The sequence below is a fragment of the Pipistrellus kuhlii genome, unplaced genomic scaffold (assembly GCF_014108245.1).
Source record: "Pipistrellus kuhlii isolate mPipKuh1 unplaced genomic scaffold, mPipKuh1.p scaffold_m20_p_174, whole genome shotgun sequence".
Taxonomy (NCBI): Eukaryota; Metazoa; Chordata; class Mammalia; order Chiroptera; family Vespertilionidae; genus Pipistrellus; species Pipistrellus kuhlii.
The window spans coordinates 51,886-66,002 of NW_023425487.1; the positions used below are offsets into that span (position 1 = coordinate 51,886).

At 68.5% G+C, this 14,117-nt stretch overlaps 1 protein-coding gene across 1 annotated transcript in view; it reads left to right on the plus strand.

The window, feature by feature from the left end:
• The window catches only part of MEGF6 (multiple EGF like domains 6), a gene marked incomplete at its 3' end in the record, with an annotated part of 54,964 nt that overhangs the window by 13,885 nt on the left and 26,962 nt on the right, over positions 1-14,117 (plus strand). The window contains 1 exon segment of the mRNA XM_036441590.2: positions 1,606-1,710. Coding sequence (XP_036297483.1) covers positions 1,606-1,710 — 105 coding nt within the window.

Genomic DNA, 14,117 nt, shown 5'->3' on the forward strand with positions numbered 1-14,117 from the left:
ACTCATTCACTCATCCATTCACTCATCATTCCCTCCCTCATTCATTCACTCATTCACTCATCATTCCCTCCCTCATTCATTCACTCATCCATTCACTCATTCACTCATCCATTCACTCATTCACTCATCCATTCACTCATCATTCCCTCCCTCACTCATTCACTCATCCATTCACTCATCCATTCACTCACTTATCCATTCACTCACTCATCCATTCACTCATTCACTCATCCATTCACTCATCATTCCCTCCCTCATTCATTCCCTCATTCATTCACTCATTCACTCATCATTCCCGCCCTCATTCATTCACTCATCCATTCACCCATTCACTCATCCATTCATTCATCCATTCACTCATCATTCCCTCCCTCATTCATTCACTCATCCATTCACCCATTCACTCATCATTCCCTCCCTCATTCACTCATTCACTCATCCATTCACTCATCCATTCACTCATCATTCCCTTCCTCATTCATTTCACTCATCCATTCACTCATTCATTCCCTCCCTCATTCATTCCGTCATTCATTCATTCCCTCCCTCATTCACTCACTCATTCACTCATCCATTCACTCATCATTCCCTCCCTCATTCATTCACTCATTCACTCATCCATTCACTCATCATTCCCTCCCTTATTCATTCACTCATTCACTCATCCATTTACTTATTCCTTCCCTCATTCATTCACTCATTCATTCACTCCCTCATTCACTCACTCATTCACTCATCATTCTCTCCCTCATTCATTCACTCATCCACTCATCCATTCACTCATTCATTCATCCATTCACTTATCATTCCCTCCCTCATTCATTCACTCATTCACTCATCCATTCACTCATTCACTCATCCATTCCCTCATCATTCCCTCCCTCATTCATTCACTCATTCATTCATTCATTCAATCACTCATTTATTCACCCGCTTATCTATTCACTCATTCATTCACTTGATCACTCACTAATTCACTCATTCATTCATTCATTTCCTCATTCATTCATTTCTTTACTTTCATTCACTCATTCGCCCACTCATTTGTTCACTCATTCACCCATCATCCATTCACTCATTCATTAACTCATTTATTCATTCATCACTGTTCATTTATTCATTCATTCACTCATTCAGTCACTCATTCATTTATTCATTCACTCATTCATTCACTCACTCATTCGCTTATCCACTGGTTCACTCATTCAGCAGCATTTACTCCACATCTGAGTGTCTCTGAGGAACGTGGAGGTGAGGAAGGTGGTGGGACGGGTGGCTGCTCTCACCCTTTCGCGTGAGGGGCCGTGAAACGAGCTGCTGACCCCTAAGTGCTTTGGTCCGTCGGGGGTCGCTGTGGGGGGGAAGCCACCAGCGGGTCCACTGGACCTTGACCACATGCGGCCATGGGGGGGCAGTGTGTGAGCCAGGGCAGCAGAGCTGGGTCCAGTGACCTCCCGGTTTGGGGGCTCAGCCCTCGGGTGTGGTCCTGGCTGCGGTGGGGAGGCCTGGGTCCCTTCCACGCCTGAGCCCTCTCCCATGGGTGACTTTGTGGTGGGGCTGGGACGGGTCCTGCAGGCGGGCTCACGGCCTCCTCTCTCTCCGCAGCCGAGTGCGGCGCCGGCCTCTGCCTTCACGGCGGCAGCTGCGTGCCCGGCTCCGCCGCGCGGTGCCGCTGTGCCCCCGGCTTCCAGGGCGCCCGCTGCCAGTTCGGTGAGTGCACCTCCACCGGCTCTGGGCTCCGGCCGAGGGCGGGCCTGTGTGGGCCAGAGCCCGGTGACTGTCGTTCTCCAAGGCCCCCCAGTGACTCAGACGCCTCTGCGCCCATCACTTAGGGCCCCTGTGCCCTCTGTGGGTGGGACAGCAGCGCAGGGACGGGCAGGGACCGTGGGGTCCCCGGGCGGTCAGGACGGCTCGGCCCAGGGTCTCCGAGCTCCGTGTCCTCGGTGTACGCCCAGGAAACCGAGTTTGGGGAGATGCCAGCGGGCGCTCCGGTCGGACGGGCGTAGAGAAGCGTGGGGGCCGGCGTTTCCGTCCGGGCGCACCCGCGGAGGAACTGCCAGGAGCTCCTGTGAGCGCCCGTGGCCGCGGTGCTGGGGGCTGGCCCGGGGCTGGCAGGAGTGACGGGCGGGAGCTGGCTCTCAGGCCCCCCGCCCCACGCCCACACTCCCGGGTTCCGGGGCTTTGAACTGGCCTCTGGGAGCCCGGGCTCCTTCCGGGTGGACGGCGGGTGGACGGCGGCCGCATCCTGAGCGGAGCGTCCACACTGCGGGCGCCCAGCGGGCAGCCGGGGACCAGGAAGTTGTGGGGGCGGGAGCCGGCAGGAGGGGGGGCCTGCACGGGGCTGGTCCTGCGTGTTCATGAGCGGTGCCCGCCCAGCGCCCGGCCGAGCTGGACAGGGGCCGGCTGGCCGCTCCGATGGCTCCGGAGCTTCTGTTCTGAGCTGGGCTCCGTGTCCGGTGGGTGGGGTGGGGTGAGGAGGGGATGGACTCCCGGAGGTTGAGTCCCCGCTCGCCTGTCTGGGCTGCCCACGGTGACCACCCGGAGCGGGCTGGGCCGGCGGGATGGCCACGCCTCCTCGCGGGCTGTCCTTAGGGGGCGGGGGCCAGCGGTGCTCCGAGGACCTTCCGGCTCTTTCCGGCTGCCAGAGGGGGTTCCGTCGGAAGCACAGCCCTGGGGCCGGACCGGGCTGCAGCTGGGCTGTGGGTCTGTGCGTGTGTGTGTGTGTGTGTGCGCGCGCGTGTGTGCACGTGTGTGTGCCTGTGTGTGTGTGCGTGTGTGTGTGTGTGTGCCTGCGTGTGTGTGCCTGTGTGTGTGCGCGCGTGTGTGCGTGTGTGCGCGCGTGTGTGTGCCTGCGTGTGTGCGTGTGTGCGTGTGTGTGTGTGCCTGCGTGTGTGCGCGCGTGTGTGTGCCTGTGTGTGTGCGTGTGTGCGCGCGTGTGTGCGCGTGTGTGCGCGCGTGTGTGCCTGTGTGTGTGTGTGTGGGGGGGTGCACGGGCGCAGAGGGGTGGCTCTGGAGCGGCCTGTCCTCGGTCACGTCCTCTGAGGAAGTGGCAGCGACACCCGAGGGCCCGGCCCCACCGTCCCCTCCCGCCGGCCTGGCCCGGAGCCGCTCTGAGCCACGGGCCTAGCTGTGGTGTGAGGGGCGGGGGAGTGTGGGCACCGTGTGGGGTCAGCCACCCCTTCCTCCCCTCAGCCCCCTGGCGGCCTGGCCCCTCCGTCCGGGCCGGTCTCCGTCCAGCCCCCTGGCGGCCTGGCCCCTCCGTCCGGGCCGGTCTCCGTCCAGCCCCTGGCGGCCTGGCCCCTCTGTCCGGGCCGGTCTCTGTCCAGCCCCCTGGCGGCCTGGCCCCTCTGTCCAGGCCGGTCTCCGTCCAGCCCCCTGGCCCCTCCGTCCGGGCCGGTCTCCGTCCAGCCCCCTGGCCCCTCCGTCCGGGCCGGTCTCCGTCCAGCCCCCTGGCCCCTCTGTCCGGGCCGGTCTCCGTCCAGCCCCCTGGCCCCTCTGTCCGGGCCGGTCTCCGTCCAGCCCCCTGGCCCCTCTGTCCAGGCCGGTCTCCGTCCAGCCCCCTGGCCCCTCTGTCCCGGCCGGTCTCCGTCCAGCCCCCTGGCCCCTCTGTCCAGGCCGGTCTCCGTCCAGCCCCCTGGCCCCTCTGTCCAGGCCGGTCTCCGTCCAGCCCCCTGGCGGCCTGGCCCCTCTGTCCAGGCCGGTCTCCGTCCAGCCCCTTGGCCCCTCTGTCCAGGCCGGTCTCCGTCCAGCCCCCTGGCCCCTCTGTCCGGGCCGGTCTCCGCGCGCCGGGCATGTTAACTAACCCCGGCGATAATTGGTTCCAGTTTTGAAAATAAAAACCACGTTTTTCCCTGGTTCCCCAAATTCTCTCACTTGAACAAAAGCGGGGGGGGGGGGGGGGATCTGCTAGTGGATGGTGAGCAGAGGGGGAGGGAGCCCCAAAGAGCCCTGGCCCCCCCCAGGCTCCCCTCCAGAGGGCTGCCTCCCGCTCTGCTCCACTCCCACTTCCCCCCTCCCTCCCGCCCTAACCCTTCCCTCTCCCTCCTCTCCCCTCCCCCCTCCCCCTCCCCCCATCCCCCTCCCCCCTCCCCCTCCCACTTCCCACCTCCCAGCCCAGGGCTTTCTGCCTGAGAGCACCAGAGGCCTGTGTGGGCGGCTTGGAGGTGGAGGTGGGGTGAAGGGTGGAGGTGGGGTGAAGGGTGGAGGTGGGTGCGGGTGGAGGTGGGGGTGGGGGTGAAGGGTGGAGGTGGGGGTGCGGATGGAGGTGGGGTGCAGGGTGAGGGTGGAGGTGGGTGTGGATGGAGGTGGGGGTGCGGGTGGAGGTGGGGGTGCGGGTGGAGGTGGGGGTGCGGGTGGAGGTGGGGGTGTGGGTGGAGGTGGGGGTGCGGGTGGAGGTGGGGGTGCGGATGGAGGTGGGGTGCAGGGTGAAGGATGGAGGTGGGTGCGGATGGAGGTGGGATGCGGGTGGAGGTGGGGTGCGGGTGGAGGTGGGGGTGTGATGGAAGTGGGGGTGCAGGGTGAAGGGTGGAGGTGGGTGCAGATGGAGGTGGGGTGCAGGGTGAAGGGTGGAGGTGGGTGCGGATGGAGGTGGGGTGCGGGTGGAGGTGGGGGTGAAGGGTGGAGGTGGGGTGCGGGTGGAGGTGGGGGTGTGATGGAAGTGGGGGTGCAGGGTGAAGGGTGGAGGTGGGTGCGGATGGAGGTGGGGTGCAGGGTGCAGGGTGGAGGTGGGGTGTGGGCGGATGATGGGGAGACACTGGGCGTGGAGCCACGAGCAGGAGGTGCCAGGCGGGCGGAGCCCCGGCTTGGGCTCAGGGCGCCCGTTTCTGACCGGCCCTGAGGCTGCCCTTGGGCGCTGCTGCTGGTCTGGGCGCCCGCCCTGGGCACACCCGCCCGGGCCTGGCTGTCCGCTCCCGGGGGGGCACTCACCAGGCCCCTCGCCCCCTTCTGCTCGCTCCCCGCCCGAGAGGGCAGAGCAGCGGGGGGCTTTGCACACGCCCCATCGGCTGCCCGCACCCGCCTTTGAGGACAGACCCCGTCTCCCGGGTGCAGACCGCCGGGGTGAGAGGGGGAGAGGGCGGCTGTGACAGGCACCCCTATGGGCAGGTGCCCCTCTGCCCCTCAGCCTGGCCGCCCCGCCCGCCAGGCGCTGGGGCGGGAGGGAGGGCCAGGCGCTGGGGCGGGAGGGAGGGCAGGAGGCCGCTGGGCCTGGGTCCCGGGGCGGGGCGGGCTGCAGACGGTCTGCTCCCCACTGGGGCGGCGAAGTGGGGGGACAGCCCACACCAGAGCCCAGCTGCTCTCCCGGCTCGGAGCGCGGCTGGCGGGGCCTGGTGTGGCCGGTGAACGTTAATTGCCAGGTCCCCCCCCCCCCCCCGCCCCCACAAAGGCGCTCTGTCCTCCGGGGGCTGTGCCCCGGCTGCTGTGCGCAGAGGGGGCGTGGGCCTTCCCGCCTGGATTCGGGGACGATCTGGGCGGGAGGCGGCAGACGCCAGGCCGCCAGGCGTGCAGGGCTGAGGCTCCCCTGCCTCCCCCCACGGCCCCGGCTGGGCGTCTCCCATGGCCCCCGCCCTCTGGGGCCTGCTGTCCAGGCAGGATAGAGGCTCAGGGTCAGAGGTCACGGCCTCATCCTCTCCAGGGCTCCCCTGGCTAGAGGCCCCGCCCTCTGTGTGTGAAAGGATCCTGTGACCTGTGACCCTGCCCCTGGGCCACCTGTCCTGCCCGCCTGCTCCACGCCCCTTCCCAGCCTGGGTGAAAAGGCCCCGCTGGCTGGGGGCCTCCTCTCCCCGCCCCCAGGCTGGGTGCCGGGGTCAGTGATGGCGCAGTTGGCGGGCAGCGCGGCCGGGCAGGCTGGGTGCCGGGGACGCTGCGTGGGGTTGGGGAGCTTGGTGGTGCCTGGGGGCCCGTGCTGCCCAGGGTCCCTGTGGGGGTCCCAGGCCGCCTCCGGCCGGGGGGATGGTCACTGAGGGTCTGTCGGCCTCGGCCAGACCTTCCCGGGCAGCCGGGCGGAGTGGAGCCAGGCAGCGGCTCTGCTCTCAGCGGAAAGACCGGGCCCAGCGAGGGGAGGGGGCGCTGCGCTGTCCTCGCCTCCCTCCCGGCCTTCCCCGCCGGGGGCAGAGGGCAAAGTCACCCCGGAGGCCCCATGCTTATGGCGCTGGTGGTGAGCCCGGCCGGGACATCCTCACCAGGCGGCCGGCCCCCGGCCTTCCATGAGAGGGAGGGCAGCGGGGGGCTGGCGGGCAGCGTGGACGGGGTATCCCTGTGCTGGGGAGACCCTCCCGGCCCCCGAGAAAGCGTGTGTGAAGAGCAAGCCTCCCTGCTCCCGCCAGAGTGGGCGCTGCCTGTCAGACCCGCCCCCCCTCCAGAACCTGCCCCCAGCCCGGACCCCTGTGCCTGGCACACACCCACCCGGCCCTTAGTGCAGCACCAGGGCAGGCTGTGGGGCGCCCTGGGGTGACCCTGCAGGGCGGCCCTCCCGCCTCCCCCGCTGCTGTGCCCACAGCCTGGGGGAGGTGGGCGCTGGCCGCCCGGAGCCTGGCTGGCGGGCAGAGTCCGGGGGACGTGATGCTGGCCGCTCTCAGGGTCCCGGCCACACCCATCTCCCTCTCCGCCCGTCTCCCTCTCCGCCCGTCTCCCTCCCCGCCCGCCTCCCTCCCAGGGAGATTAATGAGGGTCCTGAGGGGGAGCCTGGTCCCGGCCTCCAGGCTGCATTCCAGAGCAGCCGCCCTGCCCAGGCCAGGCGGCCAGGGGGCCTGGGCAGCATCACGGAGCCAGGCCCGCTGATAACAGGGCGGGCGGGGCGGGGCGGGGGCGGCCAGGCTGTGACTGTGGGGCCGGAGCAGCGGGGGAGTGGGGGGACGTCACTCCTCGGTTTGGGGCAGGACGCAGGGAGCTTCCGACGGGGGTTCCATGGGAGGGTGGGGAGGCTCCCCAGGCAGCCCGGGTCACAGGGCTCAGGAGAGAGGGCGCTGTGCCCAGGCCCCTCCCCCTGTGCTGCGGGACCCCGGGTTCTGCTGTTGGAATGAGTGAGTGGACGAACGAATGAATGAACAAATGAATGACGTGGCGGCTCACTCACACACCTGCTGGCCCCCAGTTCACCTGCCTCCCTCCGCCTCTCAGTGCAGAGCCAGCTGGCGGTGCTCCCGCCCCCACGCCCTGCCCGCCCTTCCAGAACTTTCCCCAGCCCCGCACTCTGGGAGCGCAGCACAGGCAGGCTAGGCCTCGCAGACCCTCCTGGGCGGGCTCCTGCCCCAGCACGGCCCCGCCTCCTCCCCTGCCTGCAAGGTCAGGACGGCCCACTGGCTCCCCCTGGTGGCAGGGAGAGGCCAGAGCAGGCGTAGGGGGCTGCCTGGGATTTCGTGTCACTGGTGACCGCCCGGAACAGAGTGGCCGGCTCCTGCACGTCCTGACCGGCTCCTGACGCCAGTCCCGCCGGCAGCACCTGGTGTCCCGGCTGAGGCCTGAGGGACACAGTGGGAAGCAGAGGACGAGAACCTGACGGGGTCCCAGGGCAATGGGGAGGGGGGGTTGTGGAACCAGTGCACGGTACTGGTTCACTCACTCCCTCCTCACTCACTCACGTCCATCACTGCCCGCGCTGCGGGCCGGGCCGGGCCGGGCCGGGCCGGGCAGCCGCTCTGTGGGGGGCTCTGCGCCTGGACAGCCTCCTAACCTGTCCCCAGGCCACAGCTCCGGGCCTGCGCGGACCTGCCCCCAGTGGCTCTGAGTGATGGAGGTTCGGCGGGCGGCACAGGCCCCGGGGAGGGGCGGGGTGCGTGCGTGCCCACACATGCCCTCTGCTGTGCGGGCCCGGGAGGCCTCAGAAAGCGCCCTGTGGGCCGGGGGGTAGGCCTGGGGGCTCGCAGGAAGATGAGCCGATGACCCAGGGCGAGTCTTGGGCGGGGCAAGCTGCTCGCCCGCCTGCGGCCTTGCCCGCTCAGGAGCCAGCCCCGGGGCTGCTGCCCTGGCTGCTGTCCGGGCCGGGCCGGTGTGCGGGATGGGGCCGGTGTGTGGGATGGGGCCGGTGTGCGGGATGGGGCCGGTGTGCGGGATGGGGCCGGTGTGCGGGCCGGGCCGGTGTGCGGGATGGGGCCGGTGTGCGGGATGGGGCCGGTGTGCGGGATGGGGCCGGTGTGCGGGCCGGGCCGGTGTGCGGGATGGGGCCGGTGTGCGGGGGCTCAGCTGGCCGGAGGGCAGGCGTGTCCAGCCCGCTCTACCCCGGGGGCTGGGGGCAGCAGGGCCTCGATCCAGGCGCTGGAGCTCAGCCAAGAGCTGTCATCTAGGACACAGAGATGTGCACGCACGCATGCACGCACACACGGACACATCTGTGTGCGCAGGCACACATGCTCACGCATGCACAACACACACAGGCACATGCACTGGTGCACACGTGCACAGGGTGCTCTTGCAACTCATGCTCATGCACACAATGCACACACATTTGCACACACACACAATATATGCACACAACACACGTGCACACACGACACATACGAGTACACACATATACACACATACTTAGTGTACAGATGCCGATCCACATGTGCACACGTAAGCATGCATGCCCACGCGCGCACACAGAAGACGTGGGCTGAGGGTAGGAGCCTTTCCCAAGCTTCCCCCCGGCGTGGGGCGCCGGCCCCCGCTGCAGCCGGCTGCTGAGCCAGAGCCGAGCCGTCCCGGAGCGAGGCCTCGGAGGGGGAGCGGAGACCTGGACGTTGGGGAACCGAGGAATGTTCTTGGCTCCTTCTGGCCCTTTTACGTTTTGTCTCTTTTCTGGGAAACACATGGAAAAGCCCCACTTCCACATTTTTGGAGCTGATTTGTATAAACAGACCTGATAAGGTTCAGCGTAAACAGAACTCCGGGCGCGGGCAGGGGGGCGCGGCGGCTGCGAGAGGCGCCCTGGCCCGTGTGTCCCTCCCCGCTGTCCTCGGGCCGTCCACTCTCCGGGCCGCTGGCAGTCATGGGGCCGGCCCCACGGCGGTGGCCTGGGCAGGTCCCCAGCGTCTCCATCTCTCCGGGGCCTCAGTCACCGGCGGCGGGCAGGTGTCTGTGACGGCCCGCGAGCCCTCAGCCTCCTCGGCTTCAGCCCTGACGGTCTGTCACCACCGCGCGGCGCTGGGCGTGGGCCTGGGCGGACGTGAGGGGCTCCCCTGGCCTGGCCCTGGGTGCTCCGCCTTCAGGAACACTTGCATGCCCCTGCCGCTGGGTTCTGCTCGGGCCCCTTGGGGCCCTCACCTCGACGGCCTGACCTCGGTGGTGCCTGGCCTCCTGCCTGGGCTTTGGCAGTGCGGGCGGCACCCTCTGCTCAAGGCCTGGCTCCTTCTGCCCTGGCCCCGGGCACAGCCCTGCCAGCCTCTGGCCCGGGGCCGGACCACCTCCCGCCTGAAGGCCGTGCCCTGCTGGGGGCTGCTCCTTCCCGGACCCCTTCCCCCCACCGCCTGCCACAGCCAAGGGCCGTTCGGCAGGTGCTTCCTGAAAACGTGACATTCACTCGACCCTGGGCCACGTCTGTGCCTGTGCCTGGGGCTCAGGGGACCCAGAACTGACCCCTGCCCTGTGGACCCGTGGGTGCACCGGGGACCTGGGGAATCCAGTGCGAGTGATGCCTGCCCAAGGGTTTCTAGGCCACCCACTCTGGTTTCCATGGTTGCCCCGGAAACCACCGATGGGGGACCTTCCAGCCTCCTTAGTGCACGTGCTCCCTGGCTCCCTTCTCTGCTGGGTCAGTGTCTGGAGCAGCCACCAGGGGGCGATATTGCACCAGCACAGCTGGGTGCGCTCCGGTTGGATGTTGGACGGACCAGAAAGATGTGCCCTTCAGACAGCCTGAGAGTGGGCGGTGGCCGTGGGGCAGGGTGGACAGAGGTCCAATGGGGAAAGCTCGCTCACCCAGCCCCAAGGGAAACCCTGAGCGTTCTGAGCCGTACCCGCCGGGTGTCGCTGCAAAGCCTCCTTTGTGAGCGGAGGGTCCACGGGCTCCTTCTCCTCCTCCTCCTCCTCCTCCTCCTCCTCCCCCTCCCCCTCCTCCTCCTCCTCCTCCTCCTCCTCCTCCCCCTCCCTCTCCTCCTCCTCCTCCTCCTCCTCCTCCTCCCTCCCCCTCCTCCTCCCCCCACTCCTCCTCCTCCTCCTCCCCCTCCTCCTCCTCCTCCTTCTTCTTCTTCCTTTTTTTTTTTTTTTTTTAATATGTCTTATTGATTTTTTTACAGAGAGGAAGGGAGAGAGATAGTCAGAAACAACAATGGGAGAGAAACAATCAGCTGCCTCTTGCACTCCTCCCACCGGATGTGCCTACAGCCTAGGTACATGCCCTTGACTGGAATCGAACCTGGGACCTTTCAGTCTGCAGGCCAACGCTCTCCCACTGAGCCACACCGGTTAGGGCCACGGGCTCCTTCTGATGGCCAGCTGTCCGCGGTACCCGGCCCAGGCCTGGCCTTCAGAGGGGCGGAGAGCACAGCCTACAACCTGCACAACCCCCTGGGCTGTCCGCCCCTCCCCCGCCTCCCCCAATCACGTGGAGCGGAGCGGCCTCTGGGCCCGTCTGAGCGGACTCGGCTGCTGGACACCCGGGAGGCCTCCCTGATGCCCCTGCTGGCTTCCTCCCGGGCCGCCCACCTCTCCTGGGCTCCCTCACCCCATTGGCTTCCCCTCCCTGCCTGACCCCTGGGCCCTGGCATGGGGGCTGGCACCTGTGGGCACGCTGCAGTGCCTGCTGGGGGGTGAGAGAGGAGGGGCCCTCCAGCTCCCTCTGCGGGGTGAGGGGTGGGTCCCAGGGCAGCCGGAGTGTGCTGGCTGCGGGGCGGGCTCTGAGCTGCAGGACGGAGAACCACCGGTGCCCTGGCCTGCCAGCCCCGCCCCTCAGTGGCTGCCCTCCCAGCCACGGCCCCTCCGGCCCGGAGGCCAGGGGCACGAGGCCAGGGATGAACTCCCTGAAGAGGCGTGTTCTTTCCCGTCTCAGAGGCCATACTTACCCCGAGCTGCCTTCTCTGTCTCCTGCTGCCCTGACAGCACCGTGAGCGTGGTGGCCCCGGGTGCTGGCGGTCCGGGTCCCCTCAGGTCTCACGAGGCTGAGCCCCCGCCCCCCGCCCCCTCCCCCGGCAGGACCTGGGAGCTCCGGTCCTTCGGGGTCTGGAGGCCACACAGGCCTCTGCTCGTGGCCCCGTCCTCATGCCCAGAGCCGGCTCGGCGGCCCCGCTGACCTTGGCCCGGCCCCAAGTCTCTTCGTTTCTCTCGGACTTCTCCTCTCCCGCCCCCTCGGGAGGCCTGTGGGGACCCCTGGCCCGCCCACGCCCCCGGGACCCTCTCCCTCCGGCTCCGCCGCTCTGCACCCTGGACCCACAGGCCCTGGAGGGACAGCGCCCGGCCGGGGTCAGGATGTGAGTGCCCGGGGCCGGCACGCTGCGGCCACAGCAACTGAATGTGGGGGACGGGGAGAGGGGTGCAGCCTCACCCCCCGCCCAGCGGGACTGCAGTGTCCCCCGGCCAAACCAAGGGGGCGCTCCATCCTGAGCTCCAGGGCCTCCCGCCGCTCCCTGCAGGGTTCCGAGCTGTGGCCACATCTGGCCACATCGCGCCTGACTTCGGGCAGGAGGGGGACCCCGCTGTGCTCGGAGGCCCCCCACCCTCACTCGGCTCCCCTCCTGCCCGCCGTCAGGAGCTGCCGGGAGCCGGTGGGTGAACCTGTGGAGGCCGCAGTGCCCTTCCTCACGGCTCCCGCCGCCCCTGCCGGCTCTGGCGCTGGAGGAGGCAACTGCACATCTAACGCCGTCCATGGCGCGGTCCCGGGCCTGCCAGTTGCCATGGCAACCTCCTCACAGGCGTGTGCCGTTTCCTGCCTCAGGAGCTCAGGATGGCCTCTTCGGACCGAGGCCGAGGAGCTCCGTCTGGGCCCGGCCGCTGGCTTCACACCAGCTCCGGTTCCCGAGGGCTCCCGGCCCCACGCCCGCCCCACGGCCTGTCCGGGAACCGCTGGGCATGGGGCCGAGCAGGGACCCAGGGGATGTCCCCTCGGCCCGCGGGAACCCTGCAGCGCCGGGTGGGGTGGGCGAGCTCACCTGCTCCGGCCGCTCGGGGACCCGGGTCCCTGTCGCCTGGGGCCAGAGCGGGGGCAGAGCAGGTGGTCGCGGTGGGTTCCTGGGGGCGGGAGGGGCAGCTTGGGGTCGGGGCGGTGCAGGCCCCTCCTGAAGGCTGCTCCCCGGGCCGGCTGGGCTGGCTGCCTCCTGCCTCCCCCGGTGGCGGGGCCCCGGGAGCCTGAGGTTCCGGGACAAGCCGGGGCCGGTGCCGCCTGGCAGTGCCGTGAAGGAGAGCTGGGTGGGGGGGGGTGCTCTGTGCGCCCCGAGGGGCCCAGCGTGTCCCTGACGGCCCCACAGCCCGGAGGGAGAGTGGGCGGGGGCTGGGCCCTGGGCTGGGCTGCTTCCGGCTGTCATTCTGCCCCAAATGGCCCTCCGTCCTCGGGGCTGCCTGCCTCACTGCCTCAGATGGGAAACTGAGGCCAGAGGCGTTGACAAAGGCCATGCTTGCCCAGCAGCTGGGACCCCAGCCTGTGGGAGCCCCCCCACTGCTTTTCGGGCGCTGCCTTGCCTGAGGGAGCAGAGTGAGGGCGGGGCTGGCGATGTCCGCAGCCCGGGGCCCTGCAGGGAGGAGGCGGGAGGCCCGGGAGCTCAGGATGGAGCAGCCCGCGTTTGGCCCAGGGACACCGGACGCTGAGTTCGCACTCAGAGCCGAGGGGACAGGTGTCTGCTGTCGGTGCAGGGCCTGTGGTGCTGTCTAAACGGGGCCCCCATCCCTCCCTACTCCCCCCCCAGCCCCTCCGGCTGTGCCAGGACCCGCCCTCGCCCGGCTCCAGGGCATTTCTGGCCCCTGGCAGGAGCCCAGGCCCTTCTGCCCCTCGGCCTGACCCGGCCAGGAGCCCGGGGCCCCCCTGCCCCCCGCATGTCCCACCCGTGCAGCTGGTCCCCAGGCACCCTCCTGCGCCGCTGGTGTCTCTCGTTTCCTGTCTGACCCCTGGGTGCCCGCCCCCAGGCTGGCTCAGGGCCCCCACCAGGGCCCGTCGTGCCTGTCAGGGCTGGAACCCCTGCCTACGATGCAGGGCCTGTGGGAAGGGGTGAGGCAGGCGGGCGGCGGTGGCAGTGCAGGCCCTGACCCGTCCGGGCGGGAGGCGGGGGCACGGAGCCTGCAGAGCCAGCTCGCCCCGGCCGGGGTCCCGCCCCCCGAGGGAGGGGAGTGGCTGGCCTGGGGGTGGAACGTTCTTGGGGAGATAGACAGCCCCCCCTTCTGTCCTGGGAAGGGGCTCCCCACCTCGGCGCCGCCTTCCGGAACCCTCTTCCCGGACTGGGCCTGCTGGCCTGCAGCCCAGCACAGCGGGGAGGGGGTTCCGGAAGGCGCCTCTCCGGGGAGACCCCTGGGGGAGCCCCTGGCAGCTCGGAGCCGCATGCAGCCCCAACGCGGACAGACGCCCTGTCCCGGCCGCTCAGGACCTCGACTGCCTGCGGAGCCCGCACAGCCCCAGGGAGCCCTCTGTCACCCGTGGGTGCCATGTGGGCGCCCGCCTGCCTGAGCGACCCCGGCTGCAGTGGCCTCGGCTCCTCACAGGCAGGGCCTTTGCTTACTTATTATTATTATTGTTGTTGTTGTTGTTATTTCTTTTTATCGACTTCAGAGAGGAAGGGAGAGAGAAACATCAGTGATGAGCGAGAATCGTCGATCGGCTGCCTCTTGCACGCCCCACACTGGGATCCAGCCCGCAACCGGCCATGTGCCCCGTCCGGAACTGAACGGTTCATAGGTTGATGCTCACCCAGGGAGCCACGTCGGCCCGGCACAGGCAGGGCCTTGACACCCGGGCTCCTGGCAGGTGGCCCACAGCCTGGGGGGCATGCGGGAGGGGGTCACCCTCCCCACGGCCGGGTGAGCAAGGCCTGGCACCCCCTGCCCACAGGTGACCTTGGCGACCTTCCTGCGTGTCCAGCCCCCGTTCCCCAGTGAGCCTTCCCCGCCCCCACGGGCAGGTGGGACCCGGCCGAGCCCGGTGTGCCCCTCCCCCGCCTCTACTTACATCGCCCCGCGGGGGGCGCAGGACAGGCGGCCTGGGGAGGGGGCTCAGGGCTGGTGCT